The sequence below is a fragment of the Phacochoerus africanus genome, chromosome 15 (genome assembly GCF_016906955.1).
Source record: "Phacochoerus africanus isolate WHEZ1 chromosome 15, ROS_Pafr_v1, whole genome shotgun sequence".
In the NCBI taxonomy this organism is placed as follows: Eukaryota; Metazoa; Chordata; class Mammalia; order Artiodactyla; family Suidae; genus Phacochoerus; species Phacochoerus africanus.
In genome coordinates, this window is record NC_062558.1 from 39,994,826 (window position 1) to 40,020,526 (window position 25,701).

The following is a 25,701-nucleotide window of genomic DNA, read 5'->3' on the forward strand; positions in this document are numbered from 1 at the left end:
GGACAAGACTCCACTAACAGCTTTTAATATTGGTAAGGACTGCTTTATAATGATAACGTGAATAGGAAAAAGGAGAAAATATAAACATAAAATTCTTTGTGCATGTCTATATTCTCTCCAGGAAGCTACCTTACTTGTAAAAAGAATAATTCTTAGGCACTTCAAATATTTAAGTAAGTCAAGGCAATAAAGAACCATACCTCATTTCTAGCTTTTGGACGATCAAAAAGAATTTTTAGTGCAAACCGTTCTTGGGTAGATTTCTTCACACAGACTCTAGATTTGGAGAAAAAGTTTAATCAGAAATCATCAGAGTTCCCATCATGGCTCAGGGGTAATGAACCCGACTAGTATCCATGACTCGGGTTCAATCCCTGGCCTCACTCAGTGGGTTAAGGATCCGGCATTGCCACGCTGGGTTATGGGTTGCAGACATGGTTCAGATCCTGAGTTGCTGTGGCTGTGGTATAGGCCAGCAGCTGTAGCTCTGATTCAACCCCTAGCCTGGGAACTTCCATATGCCGTGGGTGTGGCCCTAAAAAAACAAAAAAAAGAAAACATCTATGTTACAAGAATACTAATTTAACAAGCCATTTTTGGAGAACTGTACTTTTTTTAATATATAACAATTTTTTTTTAATTATAGTTGGTTTACAAGAGAACTGGACTTCTAATCAAAAAATGAATCTAGGCACATCAGAACAAATTTGCCTCCAGGGCAGGTAGAAAGGTAGAGAGAGCCATGAGAATCAACTTCAGGCTGGACAAGAAAGCAAAAATGGCTGGCTACAGGTGACTCATAAGTGGCTCACTGGTATCGACATCTTAAATGATTCATGTTACAGACCATGTGACTTGGTCACTTGAATCTATTTCTAAATGGATGCGAAAAAGCCTATCCTAACTACCTTCACTTGTTAAATTAAGGTTATTTCACAAATCTGGCATACCTAATGCTTCTAACTTAAGATGTATTTCGAATGGCCCTTTTTAGAACAGTTTTGTCATAGTTTACACATGGGTCTCTTACCTAACTGGACCACTAATTCCAGCGCCCAGCTTCTGGGTCCAATTGATATTGTATTCTTCTAAAATGGAGGTTTCCTATTAAAATAAAAATGGAGGGGGCAGAGAATGATTCTCCAGTTTAGCACAAGTGGGACAAAACAATACCTTAATGCTCAACATCTCACCTTCTGAAAGAAGATGATAAGCAGAGCTTTGTGTAGAGCTTAATGATTAGACGTTTTGCCTAAATGACTAGGCTAGGCATTGTTTAACATTGTTTAACAAAAGAGAAGGGGCGTTCCCATTGTGGGGCAGCAGAAACAATCGGACTAGGAACCATGGCCTCGCTCCCTTAGTCAAGCATCTGGCGTTGCTGTGAGCTGTGGTGTAGGTCGCAGGGCGGCTTGGATCCAGCTTTACTGTGACTGTGGCATAGGCTGGCTGTTGTAGCTCAGATTTGACCCCTAGCCTGGGAACCTCCACATGCCTTGGGTGCGGCCCTAAAAAGCAAAAAAGCAAAACAAAACAACAAAACCTAAAAAAAAAAAAAGAGAGAGAGAGAGGGACAGAGAAAGAAGGCAAAAAATTTAGGATAAAAAAGTTCTTCAGCTCACCTGCAAGGTCTATGTGAATAAATACTTGTTGGGTTTGTTTTGTTTTCTGGAGTGTGGAAGGAAGATAATCTTTCAAAATGTTTCACTACTAAATATTTATTTGCTCAAATGGTCAAGTGTATTTTCTGAGATTCTAGAAAAACTGGTCTAGATGTTTTGCTGCTAAGATATAAGGGCCTATATCCTTGAACAAGTTGATGAAATTGGAATAACTAAATAAACTGAAACAAACATTTGAATGAAATTGTAGTAAATATTGTAATAAATTTATCTAGTTTTCAGCAGTACTATTTTGAGTACAAAGGTATTCTGTCACATTCACTGTATGCTATATTTTTTAGTGTTTTAAATAGTTTCCAGCAGTTCCATGGTTGGCTCAGCTGGTAAGGATCCAGCGTTGTCACTGCTGTGGCTTGGGTTACTGCTCTGGCACAGGTTCGATCCCTGGCCCTGGAGCTTCTGCGTGCCATGGGCAAAAAAAATTTTTTTTAAAGTTTCCAATTTGAGCTTCTGTTGCTATGTTTTTAGGCAAGAAAGCCATACATTTAAACTGGTAGGAGTTCCCTTTGTGGCGCAGTGGTTAACGAACCCGACTAGGAACCATGAGGTTGCGGGTTCAATCCCTGGCCTTGCTCAGTGGGTTAAGGATCTGGCGTTGCCATGGCTCTGGTGTAGGCTGGCAGCTACAGCTCCGATTCAACCCCTAGCCTGGGAACCTCCATATGCCACGGGAGCGGTCATAGAAAAGGCAAAAAGACAAAATAAATAAATAAATAATAAAAAATAAACTGGTAGGTTAAAATTCATTTTTCAGGGTTCCACAGGTAAAAGAGGAAACCAACTATAGAAGTTGAGAAATTAGGCCAAAACTCATGAGACTTTCAAACTGTTTTGTTGCAACGAAAATCTAATAGACTGTGGTTAGTACTAGAATCCTGATTCCCAGGTATAGCAACAGGATATTTATTTGTCCATGTAACACAAACTCATTGAATAGTTAGTAAGTGCCAGACACGAGACTAAGTTCAGAGATGAAAACAGAGCTTCTGTCCAATGAATATGCAAGTATTATAAAACAAGCTCAAAACAGCCTTCATCTGCACACCTTTCTGCTGACAGTTCTTGATAAGGGTTCCCATCATATAGTTTGCTCAGTGAATATGGAATGACTGATTAGAAAGGTGGAAAGAGGAGTTCCCATCGTGGTGCAAGTGGTAACAAATCCGATTAGTATCTATGAGGACATGGGTTCAATACCTGGCCTCACTCAGTAGGTTAAGGATCCAGTGTTGCCATGAGTTGTGGAGTACGTCACACACATGGCTTGGATCTGTTGTTGCTGTAGCTGTGGTGTAAGCCAGCAGCTACAGCTCCAATTCGACCCCTAGCCTGGAAACTTCTATGTGCCATGGGTGCAGCCCTAAAAAGCTAAAAAAAAAGAAGGTGGAAAGAAAACCAAGTGATGGAGGGAAACTGATTTAAGAAGGACCAGCAAAAATAATTATACAAACTCCTTTCTGAAAAACTGTATATCAGGGTTAAGAAGCTTTCCAAAGTCACATATATATAACAGTGAGTTATATACAGGCACTGATAAGACCAGAATCTATGGCTTTGGCCTCTTGTCCATCATTCTGGTTATCAAGGATAACTGCCCAGGCCCTAGTATGAAGATTAGGAATGAATCCTGCCTAGTTAGGGAGGTCCTAGGCTTTGTCTCTACTTACCATCTTCTAAACAGAATTTCAACCTGTCTACCTCCTTCATGTTTCCACTGCCTAGCCTGTTGGATTTAGAAGTTTTTAAGGAGTTCCCTCTGTGGCACAATGGGATTGGCAGCATCTCTGCAGCGCTGGGACACAGGTTTGATCCCCAGCCTGGCACAGTGGGTTAAGGATCCAGTGTTGCTACATCTGTGCCATAGGTTATGACTGCAGCTGGAATCAGATCCCTTGCCAGGAAACTCCATATACTGCAGGGTGGCCAAAAAAGAAAAAAAGAAAGAAAAAAGTATTTGAGAAGCCAGAGAGGAACAAAGGATGGGGAACAAGGGAACAGCCTATGCTTCATAGTAGAGTAAAATCACTGCCAAACCTCTCCTCTCAACTCTAATGAAAACATACACTCATAGGGGACTCAATGGAAAAGAGATTTGTTCTATAATTAGATCAAAAGACTAGTTCCTGGGATGTAAAAATAATATTAGACCAAATTCTTCAATGCACTGGTGCTTATTAAGACAGTACTCTACCTAATGGACAGCCAAGAAAATTCAACTTAGGTTCTGGCTGGAGTTTTGACACTTGGCTTTGCAACAGACAGGAGAGGCACTACCACGTCTCTCTACAACCCTGATTTCTGAACTCTATTTTGTTTTATGTCTCTTGCCCTCTTTCCCATGTTTAATTCTTGTACCTTTGTTGATGGTGCCATATACAATAATCAGTGTGAAGACTTTACTAAGCCCAGCTGGGCAAAAGAAGTAACACTCCCATGTCAGCCAACTCTTCTGTATGTAGATGGCATATTTTCTCATACATTTTAGAGGCAAAGAGAAGTTAGAAAGGCATGGTACTTTATTGAAGAAAATTACAGACTACCTCAAAGGCATCAATGACAAACACATTATACCCAAAACAAGCAGAAATAATCAAAAGTAGAACAGAAATCAGTAGAGTAGAAAACAAAATAGAGATAAATCAATGAAAATCAAAAGCTGATTCTTTGAAAGATCAACAGAATTAACAAACCCTTAGCTAAACTGAGAAAGAAAAGACATGTTATTATTAGAAAAGAGAGGACATCACAATAAACTTTACAAGAACAAAGTTTTATAAAAGTGTATCATAAGCAACTGCATGCTAATAAAGTAGACCACTAGATGAAAGAGACAAACTCCTAGAAGGATGCAAATTGCCAAACTGACTCAAAAAGAAAGAGAAAATCTGAATAGATCTATAACAAGTAAAGAAGCTGAATTAATAATGAAAAATCTTTTCACAAAAGTCTAGGCCCACATGGCTTCAGTGGCAAATTCCACCAAACATTTAAAGCAGTTTCTCAACCTCAGCATCTCTGACATTTTGAACCACATGGTTCTCTGCTGTGAGATTGTCCTATGCATTTTAGGATGTTCAGCAGTATTGCTGGCCTCTACCTGCTAGATGCCAGAAGCATCCTCTACCAGTAGGGGCAACCAAAAGTTTCTCCAGATACTGCCAAATGCCTCACGAGAGGCAAAAATTGCCCCTTATTGAGAACTATTGATTTAATGAAATAATACCAATCCTCTACAAAGCTTTCCAGAAAATAGAGAAGAGTATACTTCCCAACTCATCTATGAGACTAGTATTACCCTCACACCAAAGCTAGACAAAAGCATCACAAGAAAACTATAGACCTATATTTCTCAAGAATACAAATGCAAAAATCCTCAGCAAAATCATTGGCAAACCAAATACAGAAACACATAAGAATGATTTTTACATCAAGAATGCAAGATTGGGAGTTCCCACTGTGGCTCAGTAGTCTAAGAATCTGACTGCAGTGGCTTAGGTCACCGCAGAGGCACGGGTTCAATCCTGAGCCCGGCATAGTGGGTTAAAGGATCTGGAGTTGCTGCAGCTGTGGCAGAGGTAGAAGCTGTGACTGGGATTTAGTCCCTGGCCTGGGAACTTCCATATACCTTGGGTGCAGCTATCAAAAAAAAAAAGAATGCAAGATTGGCTTAATTATCTGAAAATCAATTAATATTGTATTAATTGATATACTGTATTAAGAATAAAGAATGAAAACCATACATGATCAATTCAATAGATGAAGAAAAAGCATTTAACCAAAAAGACAAAAAAAGAAAACAACACTTGGAGTTCCCATCATGGCTCAACAGAAATGAATCTGACTAGTATCCATGAGGACACAGGTTTGAACTCTGGCCTTGCTCAGTGGGTTGAGGATCTAGTTTGCCATGAGCTGTGGTGTAGGTCGCAGATGAAGCTCAGATCTTGGCTCGGATCTGGCGTTGCTATGGCTGTGGTGGAGGCCGGAAGCTGTAGCTCTGATTCAGCCCCTAGCCTAGGAACCTCCAGGTGCTGTGGGTACAGCTATTAAAAAACAAAAACAAAAAAGCTGTCAGCAAACAAAAAGAAGGAAACCCCTCAATTTGACAAATGACATCTACAAAAAAACTTACTTAGGGATAAGTTTTGAAATGCTGTCCCCCTGAGATCAAAGACAAGGTCAATGTCCACTTTTGCCACCTTCATTCAACACTGTTCCTGAGTTTCTACCCATGAAATAAGGCAAGAAAAAGAAATCAAAACATACATACTGTAAAGAAGTAAAACTATATGTATTTGCTATGTAGAAAATCCTAGAGAATGTACCCCCCCCAAAAAAAACCTACTAGAACTAACAATTATAGTAAAGATGGAAAAACCAAAATTAAAATACAGAAATCAGGAGTTCCCATGTGGCTAAATGGGTTAAAAACCCAACTAGTATCCATGAGGATGCAAGTTCCATCCCTGGCCTCACTCAGTGGGTTAAGGATCCAGTGTTGTGGTGAGCTGTGGGTGTAGGTTGAAGAAGTAGCTAGGATCCCTCACTGCTGTAGCTGTGGCATAAGCTGGCAGCTGCAGTTCCAATTTGACCCCTAGCCCAGTAACTTCCATATACTCCGGGTACAGCCCCAAAAAGGAAAAAACAAATACATATGAAAATCAGATGGAGTTCCCACTGTGGTATAATGAGTTAAGAATCCGACCGTAGTGGCTTGGGTTGCTGCAGAGGCACTAGTTCAATCCCTGGACTGGCACAGTGGGTTAAGGATCTGGCATCACCACAGCTGTGGTGTAGGTCACAGCTGTGGCTCAGATTCAATCCCTGGCCCAGGAACTTCCATATGACATAGGTATGGCCATAGAAAATAATAATATGTAAAAAAATAAAATATTTCTATACACAAGCAACAAAAAAATCCAAAAAATGAAATTAAGAAAGCAATCCCATTGTTAACAGCATCATAAAGAATAAACAATTTAGGAAAAAAAATTCATCAAAAGATGTGGAAGATCTATACACCGAAAAGTACAAACACATTGCTAAGAGAAACAGGAGACGCCCTAAAGATATGGAGAATTACACAACATTCTTGGACTAGAAGATAATATTGTTCAGCAACATAGATAGAACTAGGGACTCTCATACTAAGTGAAGTAAGTCAGAAAAAGAAAGACCAATACCATATGATATCACTCATATCTGAAATCTAATATATGGCACAAATGAACCTTTCCATAGAAAAGAAATCATGGACTTGGAGAACAGACTTGTGGTTGCCAAGGGGGAGGGGGAGGGAGTAGGATGGTCTGGGAATTTGGGGTTAATAGATGCAAACTATTGCCTTTGGAATGGATAAGCAATGAGATCCTGCTGTATATAGCACTGGGAGGGGGAGGGAGTGGGAGGGAGTGGGAGGGATCGGGAGCTTGGGCTTATCAGACACAACTTAGAATAGATTTACAAGGAGATCCTGCTGAATAGCATTGAGAACTTTGTCTAGATACTCATGTTGCAACAGAACAAAGGGTGGGAAAAAAAAATGTAGTTGTAATGTATACATGTACGGATAACTTGATCCCCTTGCTGTACAATGGGAAAATAAAAAAAAGGAAAAAAAAAAGTTAATCACGGAGTGTGGTATAGGTTGCAGACGAGGCTTGGATCTGGCATCACTGTGGCTGCGGTGTAGGCCAGCAGCTACAGCTCTGATTCGACCCCTAGCCTAGGAACCTCCATATGCCTCCGGTGTGGCCTTAAAAAAACAAAAACAAAAAAACAAATATGTAAGACAATCTCTAGTCCCAAAATGCTCATTATCTAGTCTAGGTAAGTGACTTGGGAGTAGTGAAGTCACGTGGCTATGGGAGTAGAGACAGAGATGAGAAGAAGAGCTTTTGGTTGTAGCCAGTTGGCCTAATCCGAATACCTTTAAGAGTAAAAGGATTCAATCTTAAAGTCCAATCAGACCACTCTCTGGTAGTCAGATGGCAGAAATTTAAGTGTTGTGGTGGGAGCCTAGAAAAATAGCTTTTCCAGCTGAACTCTACAGGTCTCAGTTCTCAACAAATGAGGGACGGCTCAAAAAAGCACAACAATGAATACAACACAATGCCACAAACCAAGACTTTTATTTGATGTGATGCTGGCTTACTTCCATGGGAGTATATCCTAGTCAGTACTGTTTGTTAGAGCAAATATTTTAAACTCCACTAATTTGTATTGGCTGTACATACCCAAATTAGTAGGAAGATTCACCAATGGCTTGTTAATTAGTACATGAAAAGAAGAAAAAAAAATTTTTTAAGAAAATTAGTTTGGATAATAATGACTGAAGAAAACTGCAACTCTTTCTAAACCATTCTTAAGTTACTATGGGCTAATATTCACTGAGTTCTTACTAAATGTTAGGTATTGAAAGCACTTTCGGGTATGTGTGCATATTAAATTCTCAAAAAAACCCAAAAAAACAAAAAAGCTCTGAGCTGGAGAAAGTTGTTTTGTTTTTTTTTTTAACATTTTGAAATGTTTGGTATCTTTTCATTTTTTGTTTCCAAATTTTTTCTTATAGTTGATTTACAATGTTCTGTCAATTTCTGCTATATAGCAAAGTGACCCAGTCATACACACACACATTCTTTTTTTCACATTATCCTTCATCATGTTCCATCACAAGTGGCAAGATACAGCTCCCTGTAGATAGGAAATAGTTTCCGTTTTTTGGGTTTTTTTAATCCTCTTTCTTTGGATGAGGAAACAAGGGACAGAGAAGTAAAGTGACTTATTCCAGGACACAGTTAAATGAATGGCCAGGCTAAGATTTCAACTCATGAGTCAACCTGGAGAAACTTTTACAACCACTAAGTAAAACTGCCTCCCCCTTTACATATTTGCCCACTAAAACTATATCTGTCTTCTGCTCAAAACTCTCCCAGATTTCCTCTTTTACTCAAAGTCAAAGCTAAACTTCTTACAACGGCCTACAAGGCCCTATGTGCTTTGGCTTCCCATTACTTGTCTCTAACAATCTACACTGACCCACTGCATCCAAGACACCTTGTTGTTCCTGGATCACATAAGACTTGCACCTACCTCAGGACTTTTGTAGCCACTGAAAAGGGGAGAGGCCACACGGAAAAGTGAGAACAACCTATTCGCCAAAGAACAGGTTTTCCTTCTGAAAATGCAAATTTCAAACAAATCTGCAGCGATGGGTAAAGTCCAACTCTCCAAGTGTTGCTGCATATTATCTGGACGCAAATTCTGACGACACTTGGGCAGCAGTCTAAAGTAGAGTAGTAGTACGGCCCCCTCCATCCTACAAACGTCAAGCATCTCCACGCCACTCACTTCCATCCTAGCTAAGCACTAGCCACATGCCGGCTTTAAGCAAATAAATCTCCGCAGAGAGTCGAAAATCTCTCTACACACACACACACACACACACACACACACACACACACACACACACACGCAACCCTTCGCCCCAATGCTGTAAAATGCAGTCCAAAAAATCCGGGGAAGATCTAAACCTGGGAGATGCTGCAATCTCTCCAAGTTATCTCCTCTTTCTGCTGCTGGAGGCAAGAGGAATGCCACAGGAGCAAAGAGGGGGGAGGAAGGGGGCATCTCCCCCTTACCTTGATGGCTTTCTCCATGTCGCTCTCCTCCGACATGCTCCGCGAGGCCCGCACGGCCGGGAGCAGCGGAGGCTGCGCAGCTGCCCGATCCCACCTCAGCCGAGGGAACAAGGAGCTCAGCGCTCCGGACCCCGGGCCTCGGGAAGACCGGCAGCAGCCGCCCCCAGGAACCGGCAGGAATGAAGGCCCCGGCGCCGGCTCGGCCTCTGCGGGCGGTTCTAGGCTGGCGGCGGCGGCGGCAGCGGCCCCCGGGAAGAAGCCTTTGTGCTGGGCCCCACGCGGCCGCCTCCCGGCCTCATCCCCGGCCGGGGAGGCAGGCTCCCGGGGCAGGGCGAGGCGGAGAGGGCCCCGATCCGGGGCGCTGTGCTGGGGCCTCGAGGGGCCTCCGCTTAGGCCCGGGCTCGCCAGGTCCTGAAGAGGAACCTGCGCCTCCGCCTCCGCCGCCTGCACCGCCGAGAAGCCGAGGCCGAGCCCACCGCCGCCGCCGCCGCCGCCGCTGCTCCCGCTGCTGCTTCAGCGCCACACATCGCCGGGACACCCGCGCCGGGCAGCCCTGCCGGCCGCCCGCCTGCCGGCGCTGTGCACTACTTGAACTCCGGGCCGCCCCTCCTGCGGCCAGACTTCGTGCCCCCACAGCTCCACGCGCCCCTCGCCGCGGTCCGCTGGGGTTTCCGAGTCGCCCCCGAACCACGCAGTTGACTTGCAGGCGTCTGCCAAGGCCTCCCCAAGGTGGCGCCAAACTCAGGACAGGCCCCCGGGCCCTCCGCAGCGACGGCGCAGTGCTGATGACGTAAAAGACCATTGGACCTTACCAGCCAATTCGAGTGGCTGCGGGACATTTCGCACCTTCTGTGTTTTTCCTAACCCTCGTGGTCTAGATTTATGGTAGCAGAAACACGCTGCGGAAGAAGCAGAGGATATCGGCTTGTGATAGAGGTCAGACACTGAACCTCCGGAAGAATCCTGAGGTGAGAACAGATATATAGCAATAACAGTTATGTATACAGAGCTTTCATTTTGCGTGAAGCTCTTTTTTTCCATTAGTTTCCTTATTCTTTATAAAGTAGGCATTTGGCTCTTCGAGGTAAGTGTATGTATGTGGAATATATAAAATATGTATGTATTTTTTGCTTTTTAGGGCCGCACCTGTGGCACATGTAAGTTCCCAGGCTAGGTAGGTGTCGAATAGGAACTGTAGCCTCCGGCCTACACCACAGCCACAGCAACGCCAGATCTGAGCAGCGTCTGCGACCTACACGACCTACACCATAGTTCGTGACAGTTCAGGATCCTTAACCCACTGAGCGAGGCCAGGGATCAAACTGGCATCCTCATGGATACTAGACGGGTTTGTAACCTGCTGAGCCACAGTGGAAACTCCTGAGGTGAGTATATTGTTATACCCTATTAACAGATGAGATAACAGATGAAGTAACAGATGAAGTAAGTGGAACTCTCTTGCAAACACCTGAGAACTAGTGAAGTCAAAATTGGAACCCAGGTTTGTGCTCGTTATGTTACACCAATAACCTGTCAAAGGACCTCGCAGGAGTTTTTGCCTAATCATCTCTTGATAGTTCTTCGTTCATTCACTTATTTACTGAGCAACACTGTGTGCCAGGCCAACTCCATCCTGGGGAAACAGTAGAAACAAGACATGGTACCTGTTCACAGATCTTACTTTCTAGAAAAGGAAGCAGAATGTAAAGAGGGAAAAGCACAGAGTTTGTGGATACTAAGAAGAAAGTCAGCAGGGTGCTGAGGTAAGAGAATAACTGGATGTGGGGACTTTTTCCAAGTAGGTGATCAGGGAAGGTCCCAGGTGGTAACTTTGAAGCAGAGACCTCAGATAAATGAGGAGGAGCTGTCTCATTAGAAATCCAAGGAGATTTCTGGGCAGATGGAACAGCATGTGGAAAAGTCTTAAAGTGAAAGTAAACTAAATGTGGTGAAGGAGCAGCTGTCATTGTAGCTGGAGTAAGGTGAGTAGGAGAGAGTGGTAAATGTTGGAGAGATGGGCAGGGCCTGTATCATATACACCCATAGAGGTCATGGTGAGATCTTTGGATTTTATTCTAAGCCAGTGGAAAGTTTTAAAGAGTGATACCAAATTTATGTTTTAAAAGATAAGACTGCTGTATGAAGAGTGAAATATGGGCAAGTTAAAGTGGAGACATGGAAGGAAGAAAAAAAAAAAAAGGATTTCCCGTTGTATGGCAGAAATGAATCCCACTAGGAACCATGAGGTTGTTGGTTCGATCCCTGGCCTTGCTCAGTGGGTTAAGGATCTGGTGTTGCTGTGACCTGTGGCGTAGGCTGGCAGCTATAGCTCCAATTCGACCCCTAGCCTGGGAACCTCCATATGCTGTGGGCACAGCCGTAATAAGCAAAAAAAAATTGGAGACATGGACAGTTATTAAGAGGCTGTGGGGTAACCTAGATGATGATGATGTTCCAACAGTAAAGTGGCGGTAAAGTTAGAATAGATGGATTTATGTTATGTTTCGGAGGTAGAGGTGAATGGACTTATTGAAGGACTCAGTGTGGAAAATGTGAATAAGAAACTAATCCAGAATAATTTCTGGCTTAAGCAGCTTGTATGGGTGATGGTGACATTCAGTGAATGAAAGACTTGATGAGAGTGAGAGTGGAGAATCCAGAGTTCTTTTCTGCCTGGTTAATTTGAGGTTCTTATGTGATGTACTAGAGGATAAGTAATTGGATATATTGTGGTGCAGATGTAGTTGTCTCCTTTGTTGACCATTTACCTACAGTACATTCCTCAACCCCCATAAAAAAGGCGTGGCCATATGCCTATGCTTTCCTCCAGTGGAAAGTGAGCAGAATACATGTGCATATATCCAGGCCTGGCCCAGAAAATCTATGAACAGATGCTCTTACTTACTTTGTCAGCCGGAAGATGATGACCAGGTTCTGGAGAAGGCAAGGCTTTAATATGGAAGATACCTGAGTGAAGGAGAAGTCTGCTGTGTTGACCTTAACATCCACTCAGTATTGTTACATGAGAAAAAAAATAAATCTCTGTCGTGTTGAGCTTTTATGTATTTACGTCTTTTTGTTATAGCAGCTTTGCCTGTGCTACCTCATTCAAACTAAGAATGTGACCCAGCAGTGAACTTTGGGAGAAAATTTCTGAATAACTTGAACAGTAAGGAAGTAGAAGATGCCTTGGATTCATTTATTGATTCAATAAGTAAGAATTTTTCAATTCTTGGCACAGACAGGCACTGTCCTGTGTAATAGAGATGCAGAGATGAGGTCCATTCCTTAAATTATCTGAGTCTGGCAGTTAAACATATTGGTTGTTATCTGCATGTACTTTCCCTCTATCTAGAAACTTACTCTTTCCTCCCCACACACACATACACAGCCCAGTTTCTACACGTCTTAAATCACCTTCTGAGTACTATTTTATCAGAAAGACTATGCCTGACGCTTGTCTCAATCTAAATTAGATGTGCCTATTATCTCATAATTAACTTCCTTGTACTTAGCACAGTTTTTATTTGTATGTTCACTTTATTCTTTAGTGTCCTCTTCCCCCACTAGACTAAATAATCTCACCAAGGGAAAGAATCTTATCTGTATTATTGATCACATCCCCAACACCCAGCCCACTGTAGGTGTTTAATAAGTAATTTTTGAGGGCGTCAAGAAACAGAGAAGGCAGAGCCCTAAGGAAGGAGATGTTTCCTCTATTTTTTGCCTGGGAGGTGGTAGGCTTCCTAAGATAGCCTTCAATGATGCCCACCTCTTGTGGGCTGCTTGTGGACTGATCTAGTGACTTGCTTCTAATGATGGGATGTCATGTCTGAGATTAGGTTACAGAAAGACTATGGCTTCTACCTTGGGTACCCCTCTCCTGCTTATTTGTTCTGAGGAAAGCCAGTTCAAATGTGAGTAGCAAGACCCTGAGCTAACTTCCTCCCATTGTTGGAGGCATGAATATGCGACATAACAAAGAATGGAAAGAAAAGATTGGCGCCATAGAGTGGCTATAGAATGTCAGTCTATACTTTACAAAGTCTTGTGACTCTTTCATGACCATTGAGGCAAAACGAATGAGAACAACATCAAAGAGTGGCATCTTGAAAACAAGATTGCTGAAGCATTGATGTTGCTAATGGAAAACCAGTAGCTCTGACATTCTCAGAACTAGAGCCTTGGGGGATTTGTGGGAGAAAAGCCATGGATGGCTTGAAGCAAACAACAAATTATGGCCTGGGAGGGCTAAAACATTTATGATTACTTTATGTGCTTAGGAATGACTGTGCTAGCATATCTTGCTTCCAGTCTATTTGAAGTAAAATACCGATGTATCCCCTGCACATACAAGGAAGTAGAAAAGAGTAAATAAAAACCATGAGTTGGCTCAGAGGGTTGCTATTGCCTCTTGAAGGCTGTAGCCCCCTAATCCCCACTCTATTTGTCTCTTTCTTCTTATTTCTGTGGCACCACTGACTTCGGGACCAGGGTCATGAGCAGACCTCCTCATCCCATGGTCATACCAAAATTACAACTATTTACAGAGCAGCTATTGATGAAAATTACCTGAAGACTAGCAGAAATTATTTTCCACAACTAAAGTATAAAGAAGGAACCACAACTAGGCAGATAAGAAGGGCAGAGTTGCAGTATAGTGAAGACCCACACCTCTAGGGTAGGCTACCCAGAAGAATCCAGCCCCAGAGTGTCTGGCTTTGAAAGCCAGAGAAACTTGTGTATGGGAGAACCAGAGGGCTATAAGAAACAGAGTCTCTGTTCTTAAAGAACATATGCAAAATCTCACGTACACTGAGAGCCCAGCACAGAGGCAGTAATTTGAAAGGGGCCTTGGTCAGACCCACTTGCTGATCTTGGAGAGCTTCCAGGAGAGGCAGAACACAATTGGGACTCCCCACTGGGGCAGAGACTCCGACAGCAGACATTTTTAGGAGCCCAGTCTACTATGAGGACATTGGCTTTGCCAAGTGCCATTTTGGAGTCCTCCCAGCCATTGGGCCAGTAGCCTATGCACGAGGCAGAGCCTGGCAACCAACCAGGCTGGGGGACAGCCCTGCCTATTAGTGTACCCATAGTGGTCAGCCCCATGACAATAGAAGGACCCACATAGCGTACAAGAGCATATAGCTCTGGTAACCAGAGGAGAGTGTGCTGCTAAGCCACATAGCTATTAAGACCACTTCTCCAAGATTAAGAAACATAACCAGTCTACCTAATACATAAAAGCAAAAGCAGAGGGTTATGCAAAATGAAGCAAAAGAAGTGTGTTCCAAATGAAGGAACAAGGTAAAACCCCAAAAGAAGACTAAGCAAAGTGGAGTTGAGCAATCTACCATTAAAAATTCAAGGTAATGATTATAAACATGTTCAGAGAGCATCATTTGGAGAGGAATAGATGAACACAGTAAGAAGCTTAATAAAGAGAAAACATGAAGAACCAAACAGCTGAAGAATACAATAATGGAAATTAAAAAATACACAAGAAGGAATCAAAATAGATTAGAAGATACAGAGGAACATATCAGCAAACTGGAACACAGGGTAGTAGAAGTCCCCCAAACTGAACACAGAAAAAACAATTTCGAAAAATAAGAATACTATAAGGAGAGTTCCTGCTGTGTTGCCATGGCTTAAGAATCTGACTGAGTGGCTCAGGTCACTTTGGAGGCACGGATTTGATCCTTGGCCAGGCACAGTTAGTTAAGGGATCTGGCATTGCCACATTTGTGGCATGGTTTACAGCTGCAGCTCCAATGCAATCCCTGGTCTGGGTGCTTCCATATGCTGCAAGTGTGGCAATGAAAAAATGAGGGTGGGGAGAATAGTTTAAGGGACTTCTGGGACAACATCAAGCATATTGACATCCACATTATAAAGGCTCAAAAGGAAAAAAGAGACAGAAAGGGGCAGAGAACTTATTTGAAGACATAATAGCTGAAAACTTTCCTAACCAGGGAAAGGAAGCAGATATCCTAGAGTGGGAAGCACAGAGAGTCATAAACAAGATCATCACAAAGAGGTCCACACTAAGACACATTGTAATTAAAATTGAAAAAAAGACAATATTAGTAAAAGCAGCATGGGAAAAGCAACTACCTACACACAAAGGAACTCCACAAGACTGTCAGCTGACTTTTCAGCAGAAACTTTGCAGACCACAAGGGATGACACAATATATTTAAAGTGATAAAGAGGAGAAAAACTATAACCAAGAATATTCTACCCAGCAAGGTTAGAATTCAGATTTTAAGGAGAGACAAAAAGTTTTGCAGACAAACAAAAACCAAGAGTTGAGCAACACTAAACCAGCTTTACAAGAAATGTGAAAGGGACTTCTCTAAATGAAAAAGAAAAGACTACAACCAGAAATATAAAAATTGTGAAAGAAAAAAATGTCATTGGCAAAGACAAATACACAGTCAAGTTAGTAAGTCAACCATGTATAGGGCTAGTAGGACGGTTAAAAGACGAAAGTAATAAAATTATATCCATAATCAGTGGTTAAGGGATACACAAAACAGGTCAGAAATATTCAATACAGTGAATATGCAGCATTGTTAGAATATGTTCAAGTTTAAGAGATCAACTTAAGATAATCGTATATATATGACTGTTATATAAACCCACTAATAACCACAAACCAAAAAACTGTAATAGGTACACACATAAGAGAGAAAGGAATCCAAACATAACATTAAGAATAACTGTAAAATTACAAGGGAAGAAAGCAAAAGAAGAAAAAAGAGGAGTTCACATTGTGGCTCAGTGGTAGTGAACCCAACTATTATCCATGAGGATGCAGATTGATCCCTGGCCTCACTCATTGGGTTAAGGATCCAGCATTGCCATGAGCTGCAGTGTAGGCGACAGACATGGCTCAGACCCATGTTGCGGTGGCTGTGGTGTAGGCCAGCAGCTGTAGCTCCAATTCAGCTCCTAACCCAGGAACTTCCATATGCTGCACCTGTGGCCCTAAAAAGCCAAAAAAAAAAAAAAAAAAAGAAGAAGAAGAAGAAGAAGAAAGAAAATCAATAAGGAAACACTGGCCTTAAGTGACAGATTAGATGGACTATCTTCGTAGATATATATAGAACTTTCTCTATGAAAGTGCCAGGCTGCAAATTATTTTCTTTTTTTTTATTTTCTAGTGCACATGAAACATTCTCCATGATAGGTCACATGCTAGGCCACAAAATGAATTTCAATAAATTTAAGAAAATTGAAATCATACCAAGCATGTTTTCCAACCACTATGGTATAAGACTGGAAATCAACTATAAGAAAAAAAGGCAAAAAATACAAATGTGGAGGCTAAACAGTGTGCTACTAAACAACCAATGAGTCACTGAGGAAATCAAACAGTACCTAGAGACAAATGAAAATGGAAACACCATGATCCAAACTCTATGGATCATGCAGCAAATGTGTTCTAATGAGAAAGTTTGTAATGATACAAGCCTACCTCAGAAACAAGAAAAAACTGTCAAACATACAACCAAACCTTACACCTAAAAGAAAAATAAGAGGACACAAAACCCAAAATTAGTTGAAGGAAAGAAACCATAAAGATCAGAGCTGAAGCAAATGCAATAGAGACTTAAAAAAAAATCAGTGAAACTAAGAGGTAATTCTTTAAAGAGAAATGAAAATGATAAACCTTTAGTCAGAATCATCAAGAAAAAAAAAGCCAAAATAAATGAGTTAAAATGAAAGAGACCAAACCTTGTATTTGAAAAATACAAAGGATCATAAGAGATTACTATAAACAAATATATGTCAATAAAATGGACGCCTAAAAGAAGTGGATTAATTCCTTGAAGTGTACAATCTACCAGGACCGAATCAGAAAGAAATAGAAACTATAAACCAATTACGAGTAATTAAATTGAATCAGTAAATTAAATAAAAAACCCAACTCCCAACAAACAAAAGTCCAGGACCCAGATGGCTTCAAAGGTAAATTCTACCGAATATTTAAAGAAGTGTTAATGCCTATCCTTCTCAAACAATTTTTTAAAAATTGAAGAGGAAGGAATGCTTCTGAAATTCTGTGAAGCCAGCATCACATTGATACCAAAACCAAACAAAGACACAACACACAAAAAAAGGAAAATTACAGACGAGTATCGCTGATGAACGCAAGTGCAAAAGTCCTCAACAAAATGTTAGCAAACCATTCAAAAATACACTAAAAGGGAGTTCCCATCATGGTGCAGCAGAAATGAACCCAACTAGGAACCATGAGGTTGCAGGTGTGATCCCTGGCCTCAGTGGGTTAAGGATCCAGAGTTGCTGTGAGCTGTGGTGTAGTTTGCAGATGAGGCTAGGATCTGGCATTGCTGTGCCTCTGGTGTAGGCCTGCAGCTATAGCTCTGATTAGACCCCCTAGCCTGGGAACTTCCATATGCCATGGGTGTGGCCCTAAAAAGAAAAAAGACCAAAAAAAAAAAAATACCCTAAAAGGATCATTCACCATGATCAAGTGGAATTTATCCCAGGGATACAGGGATGGTTCAATATCCACAAATCAATCAGTGTGATGTACCACATCAAACTGAACAATAAAAACCAAATGAACTCTCAACAAAGTACAAAGAGGGGACATACCTCATCATAATAAAAGCCATATGTAACAACCCCACAGCAAATATCAAACTTAAAGATGAAAAGCTGAAAGCATTTCCTCTAAGTTCAGAAACAGAATAATGATGCACAGTCTTACTCTTTTATGCAACACAGTATTGGAAGTACTAGCCACATTAATCAGACAAAGAAAAAAAAATAAAAGGGATACAAATTGGAAAGGAAGAAGTAAAACTCAATGTTTGCATATGACATGATACTACATATCATAAATCATAAAGATGCCACCAAAAAAAATAGAACTAATAAATTCAGTAAAGTTGTGGTATACAAAATTAATATAACAAATCTGTTATATTTCTATACACTAACAAGGAACTATCAGAAAGAAATTTTCTTTTAAAATCCTATTCACAATTGCATCAAAAACAGTAAAAAACCTAATAATAGATCTAAGGAGATGAAAGCCTTAGATAAGTATAAGACATTGGTAAAAGAACTCAAAAACACAACAAAAAGGAAAATACTTCACTCATGAATGGGAAGAATTAATATTGTTAAAATGACCGTACTGTTCAAGGCAATCCCTATCAAACTACCAACAGCATTTTCTACAGAACTAGAACAAAGAATTCTAAAATTTGCATTAAAAAAACACAAAAAAACCTTGAATAGCCAAAATGACCTTGAGAAAGAAGGACAAAGCTGGAGGTATCACACTTCATTGTTTCAAACAATACTACAAAGCTACAGTAATCAAAACAATATGGTACTGGCACAAAAAAACCAGACGTATAGATCAATGGAACAGAATAGAGTGCCCAGAAATAAATCCAAACTACTGTAAGCAATTAATATATGATAAAAGGGGGGAAGAGTATACAATGGGAAAGAAAGCTTCTTCAATAAATGACATTGGGAAAACTGGACTGCTGCATGCAAAAGAATCAAACTGGACAACTTTCTCACACCATAAACAAAAACACTCTCAAAATAGATTAAAGACTTAAATGTAAAACTGCAAACCATGAAACTCCCAGAACAAAACATAAGCAGTACACTCTTTGGCATTGGTCTTAGCATTATTTTTTTGGATATATCTCCTCAGACAGGGAGGAGCAAAAAATAAACAATTGGGACTACATCAAACTAAAAAATTTCATACAGCAAATGAAACTTAATAAAAAGGCAGCCTACAGAATGCAAGAAGATATTTGCAAAAGACGTATCTGATAAGGGATTAATATCCAAAATATACAAAGAACTCATACAACTCAACATCAAAAAACCAAACAACTCAATTGAAAAACGGGCAGAGAATCTGAGTAAAAATTTTTCCAAATAAGACATATAGATGGCCAACAGACACATAAAAAGATGTTTAACATCACTAACCATCAGAGGAAGACAAATCAAGACCATAGTAAGATATGACCTCACATCAGTTAGAATGGCTGTTATCAAGAAGGCAGCAAAGGAGTTCCCATAATGGCTCAGCAGAAACAAATCTGACTAGTATCCATGAGCATGCAGTTTCAATCCCTGGTCTCACTCAGTGTGTTAAAGATCCAGTGTTGTGAGCACTGGTGTAGGTTGCAGACATGGCTTGGATCCAGTATTCCTGTGGCTGTGGCATAAGCCACGGCTGCAGCTCTTAGGTGACCCCTAGCCTGGGAACCTCCATATGCCATGGGTGTGGCCCTAAAAAGACGACCAAAAAAAAAAAAAAAAGCAACAAATAACAGGTGTTGGTAAGGATGTTCAGAAAAGGGAAACTTCATGCACTGCTGGTGGAAATGTAAATTGGAACAGTCACTATGGAAACAGGAGAGAAGGTCGTCAGAAAATTAAAAATAGAACTGCCACGCAAACAATTAAAACTGCCATTAAAACTGCCATTAAAACAATTCCTCTTCTGGGTATTTTTAGGGGAAACATTAATTTGAAAAGATATATGTACCCCTATCATTGTAGCATTATTTATAATAGCCAAGATAAAAAAGCAACCTAAGTGACTGGCAATAGAGGAATTGATAAAGAAGATATTATAGATATAGATATGGATACAGATATAGATACACACCCCACACAATGGAATATTATTCAACCATGAAGAATGCAATCTTACCATTTGCAACAGCATGGATGGACCAAGAGGATATTATGCTAAGTGAAATAAGTCCAACAAAGAAAGACAAATAACCATATGATTTTATTTATATGTAGAATCTTTAAAAAGAACAACAGCAAATGTACATACATAAAACAGAACAACCATAGATACAGAGAACAAACAAATGGTTGCCAGAGAGGAGTGGGAATGGGGCATGAATGAAATAAGATTAAGCGGTAAAAACTTCAGTTACAAAATAAATGAGTCACAGGGATGAAACATGTACAGCATAGGGAATATAGTCAATACTGCAATAACTTTGGTGACAGATGTAATATGTAGAAATGCTGAATCAATATGTTGTACATATGGAACTAATGTAGTGTTGTAGATCAATTATACATCAGTAAAAATTGTTTAATAAATAAAAAACAAAAAATAATAAACATTTATTCCTCACAGTTCTGGAGGCTGGGAAGTCCAAGATCAAGGTGCTTAACAGATTCAGTTCCTGATGAGGCCCTCCTCCTGGTTTGCAGACAGCTGCCTTTTTTTTTTTATTATTAAAGTATAGTTGATTGACGTTGTGCCAAAAGTGATCCACCCATATATATATACACACACACACCCTCTTTCTCTCATATTATCTTCCATCATGTTCTGTCACAAGAGATTGGATATAGTTCCCTGTGCTGTACGGTAGGATTTCATTGCTTATCCATTCTAAATGTAATAGTTTGCATCTACTAATCCCAAACTCCCAGTCCATCCCCTCCTCCTTGGCAACCACAAGTTTGTTCTCTATGGCTGTGAGTGTTTCTATTTTGTATATAGTTAATTTGTGCCATGTTTTAGATTCCACATATAAAGTGATATCATATGGTATTTGTCTTCCTTTTTCTGACATATTTCACTTAGTATGAGAATCTCTAGTGGCATCCACGTTGCTGCAAATGGCATTATTTTGTTCTTTTTGTGGTTGAATAGTATTCCATTGTATATATGTACCACATCTTAATCCATTCATCTGTCGAGGGACATTTAGGTTGTTTCCATGTCTTGGCTATTGTGAATAGTGCTGCAATAAACATTAAGAGTGCATGTATCTTTTTGAATTATAGCTTTGTTGGAGTTCCTTTTGTGGCTCAGTGGTTAACGAATCCGACTAGGAGCCATGAGGTTGCAGGTTCGATCCCTGGCCTTGCTCAGTGGGTTAAAGATCTGGCATTGCCATGAGCTGTGGTGTAGGTCACAGACACGGCTCGGATCCCATGTTGCTGTGGCTCTGGCCATTCGGCCCCTAGCCTGGGAACCTCCATATGCCATGGGAACGGCCCAATAAATGGCAAAAAGACTAAAATAAAATAAATTTTTTTTAAAAAATGAATTATGGCTTTGTCTGGATATATGCTCAGGAGTGGGATTGCTGGATCATACAGTAGTTCTATATTTAGTTTTCTGAGGACCCTCCGTACTCTTTTCCATAGTGGAAAACATTCCCCAAATGTACCAATGTATATTCCCACCAATGGTGTAGGAGGGTTCCCTTTTCTCCACACCCTCTCCAGCATTTGTTATTTGTAGACTTATTAATGATGGACAGCTTCCAGAAAAGTTATCCCTCACAAAATAGCTGAATGAGAGCCAGGTGTGACTGTAGGGGTTGTGAGAAAAAGAGGCCCAGAGGTTATGTGGGTTTTTTTTCTAATTTAGGTAAAATTCACATAACATAAAATTGATCTTTTAAAAGTGAACAGTTAAGTGGCATTCACGATATTGTATAGCTATCTCTATCTAGTTCCAAGACATTTTCATGGACATTTCCCAAAGGAAACCCATAACCATTGTTCATCCCCTTTCTTCCTTTCCTCAGCCCCCTGCAACCACCAATCTACTTTGTGTCTCTATGGATTTACCTATTCTAGACATTTCATATTCATGATGTAGACAATATATGGCCTTTTTTTATGTCCAGCTTCTTTCACTTAGCATCATGTTTTCAAGGTTCATCCATATTATAGCCTGTATCAGTGCTTCATACCTTTTATGGTTGAATAATAATAATAGTTCATTATGTGAATAGGTCACATTTTGTTTATCTATTCATCTGGATATTTGAGTTGTTTCCACCTTTTGACTATTGTGAATAGTACGGCTGTGAACATTTGTGGACAAGTTTTTTTCCACAAGGTGGCGCCTACACTTAGAAAACGCCTCATCAGCCAGGTTCTCTGGGCTGCATGAAAAGTTCCTTGTCTCCATTATTCAGCCAGAATCAGAGCATTTCCTGTTGGGTACTGGGTAAGGCTATAGGCAGATACAGCAGCTTTACACCCAATACTCCTGTGACTGACCCACATCCAAATACCCAGAGAGATTAGGTTGTTCATAACCTGAGAACTTTTTGTTTTCAGACAGCTACTTAGTGCTCTAACAGGTTCCTGTCACTAAAAGCATAAGGAGATGAATAAGTGTCTGGGATGTTAAAATCAACATTATAGACCTTCATAGCTAGCATTTCCTTTGTTTCATCAGCTTCAGAGCAGATTCTTTTACAGAGTTTGATTCAAAGCTGTGACTTTGTTCAATCTGAACCTCTGGAGGGAGACTCGACACTGAGATGTACAAGTAATTCTGTTTCCTACCATAAGCTTTGTCCACCAGTGGTGTTACTGAAATGATTTCAGGTAATACAAAGGCAAACTCTGTCTTAATCACTACCTATTTGTAAATTATCCAAAACTTACAAATATGACCAAGAAGATATCCTTTCAGTGTTACACGAAAACAATTTTTAACAGACCCATCCAATGATTTTCTCATTCTCAAGGACATGGGTCAGCAAACTATGGCCAGGGAACCAAATCCAGCCTGTGGCCTATTGTAAAGCCCTCAAGTTAAGAATGTTGGTTCCCCCACCACCACCATTTTTAAAGGATTGTAAAAAACAAAAATAAAAAGCAAAAAAAGAATATGTGGCAAAGATGTTACGTAGCCTGAAAAGCCTAACATGTTATTACCTTGGCCTTTTACAAAAAAAGCTGCCCTAGATCATAGCATTGTTTGAAATTCCTGCTAACGAATTAGGAGCTCACACTCAATGAAGTGACCAATAATTTATATATAGATTTATATCCAATACAACTGCAAATAATTTCTATCTGGTTAAAAACAAAACACTCATGGTTAGTTTCTTGCTTTATAGGACATAAACCAGCAATCTTAATCTAGCATTTCTTTGTTTTGTTTTGCTTTGTTATTGTTTTTTTTTAGGGCTCCGTGGCGTATGGAGGTTCCCAGGCTAGGGGTTGAATCAGAGATATAGCTGCTGACCTATACCACAGCTACAGCAAAGCTGGATCTGAGCCACACCTGAGTAAGGCCAGGGATTGAATCCATATCCTCATGGATACTAGACAGGTTCATAACCTGCTGAGCCACAACAGGAACTCCCTGTGTTCATTTTCTATTAATATAAAAATCATGCTTTTAACTTTTGCAAATCAGACTTTGACATGCATTGGTTATTGCTTAGGGTAAATATTAAGCAGATAGGTATGGTACTTCCATTTACATAAAGGGCATAAATTATAGACAGATAACCTGGCTCAAACCTTCAGGAATTGAACTTCTGGCAAGAAGCCTGGAAAGCAAGTAAAAAATATGAGTACCATCTAGGGAGCTTTCTTCCCTTTCCTTCTTGTCCTTCCATGATGTCACTACCTATCGCTCTCATTGCACCTGGCATCTATATTGTATTATAATCGACTTTTTTTTTTTATGGCCACACCTGCGGCATATGTAAGTTCCCAGGCTGGGGTCTAATTGGAGCTGCAACTGCCAGCCTACCCCACAGCCACAGGAAAGCCGGATCCAAGCCACATCTGTGACCTATACCACAGCTCACGACAATGCTGGATCCTCAACCCACAAAGCAAGGCCAGGGATCAAACCTGCATCTTCACGGACACTGTGTTGGGTTCTTAACCTGCTAAGCTACAATGGAAACTCCTAATCATCTCTTTTGAGAGTCTCTGTCCCCTCACCAGATCCTGAGCTTCTATAGACAGTGTCTTACAAGTCTTATTCATCTTTGCATCACCAGTACCTAGCACTGAGTAACCTCCCATAAGTGTTTGTAATGGACACACATTAAGTGTGACGGGCATGACCTCTAATTCCATCAGGCCCAGCTTAGGCCAGGCATCTGCTCTGGCACTCTCAGGACACCCTGCTACCATTACATTCCTATGATTAACATGACTCTCCCCAAGACTTGCTGAGAGGACAGACATTTCAGCTGACCTGGTGCCGCCACACACCCAGTGAGCAGTGTACCACAAGGCCTAGGAGGTTGCAGAGTAAGGTGGGAGAACAGGGCTGGGTTCAAAACTTAGCCCTCTGCCACTAAGTTCACATGTTACAGCTTTGGTGCTGCAGCTCATCACCAGGGCTAAAATCCAGAATCATTTTATTGGCAGTGAACCCCATTTCACCTTGAAGCAATGTGAACTAAAATACCCCCCTACTGCTGACTGGTCATAAAATTCTTGTCACCTCCATGAGGCACTTATTTCAGGTATAAACAGCTATAAAATTATATTTATTTCTATAAATATATAAATACAGAAATGTAATTGAAAGGATTAGGTTTGCTTGTATTTTATTTTAAATTTAGTAATGCTGTTCTCCTTTCGTCTCTTTAGTATTTCTACTTATGACAGTTAAATGCTATTTTTATGTATTGCGGTAAGGTATTTTTCAAAATTTTACAGTTTAAAAGAGTCTATTTGAAAGAAAAAAGTAAATAATAGTATGCATGTATGACAAAAATTGTGACATGCTATTCAAAGAAGTCAAATTAGTCTTTGGCGGAATAGGGATTGCTTATCAAGACGTGGCTTAGCCTCAATGAAATAAGGCCAGGGGTCAACAAGTGAGTTCCATCACTCCCCTGACACTGTCTACAAAAACTATGTGGGTGTGTTTTTCTTAGGAAAGTATCAGACCTTCCCTCAAATTCTTAAAGGAATCTGTAACCCGAATGGTAACTCATAAACTGATACTGTGATTCAACTCTTTTTGCTCCAGTTCCATTGCTCACTAGGGAATCTTCTGATTACTAATTTACCAGTAATACTAATTACTAATTTGCTAGGTCCCTTGACTAAGGGAAGGTTCTAGATGTGAGATTCAAAAGGTCTGGTTACTGGAAATACAGACCTCACTTAATATGAATAAATGGACATCTGGTTTTCAAATCAGTCTCTTATGAAATTGGTCCATCAGGACTCTTGTCTCATTTGGTTTGATCAAGTATTTGAACTTAAAACACTGAGAACCAACCATGGGCATCAAATATGTTTTTCCTGGTTTACCTCCTGCCCTGAGGGTAGGGGCTGGGAGTCTTTATTTATTTATTTGTCTTTTTAGGGCTGCACTCATGGCATATGTAGGTTCCCAGGATAGGGGTTGAATCAGAGCTGTAGCCACCGACCTACACCACAGCCATAGCAACCCGGGATCTGAGCCACATCTGTGACCTACACCACAGTTCATGGCAACACCAAATCCCCGACCCACTGAGCAAGGCCAGGGATCAAACCTGCATCCTCATGGATACCAGTCAGATTCGTTTCCACCGAGCCACACGGGAACT

General features: G+C 40.6%; 2 protein-coding genes and 1 long non-coding RNA gene across 8 annotated transcripts in view; 2 read left to right on the forward strand and 1 right to left on the reverse strand.

The window, feature by feature from the left end:
* The window catches only part of MAPKAPK5 (MAPK activated protein kinase 5), a 32,443-nt gene extending 22,993 nt beyond the window's left edge, over positions 1-9,450 (reverse strand). For 3 of the 6 annotated variants that reach the window (XM_047761179.1, XM_047761174.1, XM_047761173.1), the window contains exons 1-3: positions 9,323-9,450; positions 1,031-1,104; positions 201-276 (exon numbers count right to left, since the gene is read on the reverse strand). In XM_047761179.1, coding sequence (XP_047617135.1) covers positions 201-276; positions 1,031-1,104; positions 9,323-9,358 — 186 coding nt within the window. In that variant the 5' untranslated portion in view covers positions 9,359-9,450. Of the gene's footprint in view, positions 1-200; positions 277-1,030; positions 1,105-1,193; positions 1,336-5,814; positions 5,879-7,918; positions 7,947-9,322 lie in introns of those variants that run through there. The other 3 variants (XM_047761177.1, XM_047761176.1, XM_047761178.1) reach the window with 3 other exon arrangements.
* Positions 9,327-9,737, forward strand: LOC125116166 (putative uncharacterized protein encoded by MAPKAPK5-AS1). Its single transcript, XM_047761180.1, has one exon. The coding sequence runs from the start codon at positions 9,327-9,329 to the stop codon at positions 9,735-9,737; it is 411 nt and encodes a 136-aa protein (XP_047617136.1).
* Positions 9,738-10,092: 355 nt separating this feature from the next.
* On the forward strand, positions 10,093-12,376 carry LOC125116167 (uncharacterized). Its single transcript, XR_007132267.1, has 2 exons — positions 10,093-10,290; positions 10,737-12,376. It is a non-coding gene; the product is annotated as an uncharacterized LOC125116167 (long non-coding RNA).
* The last annotated feature ends 13,325 nt before the right edge of the window (positions 12,377-25,701 follow it).

Excerpts from the sequence above, each read along its gene's own strand:
- LOC125116166 (XM_047761180.1), top strand. The coding sequence starts at position 9,327 with ATGGCTTTCTCCATGTCGCTCTCCTCCGACATGCTCCGCGAGGCCCGC.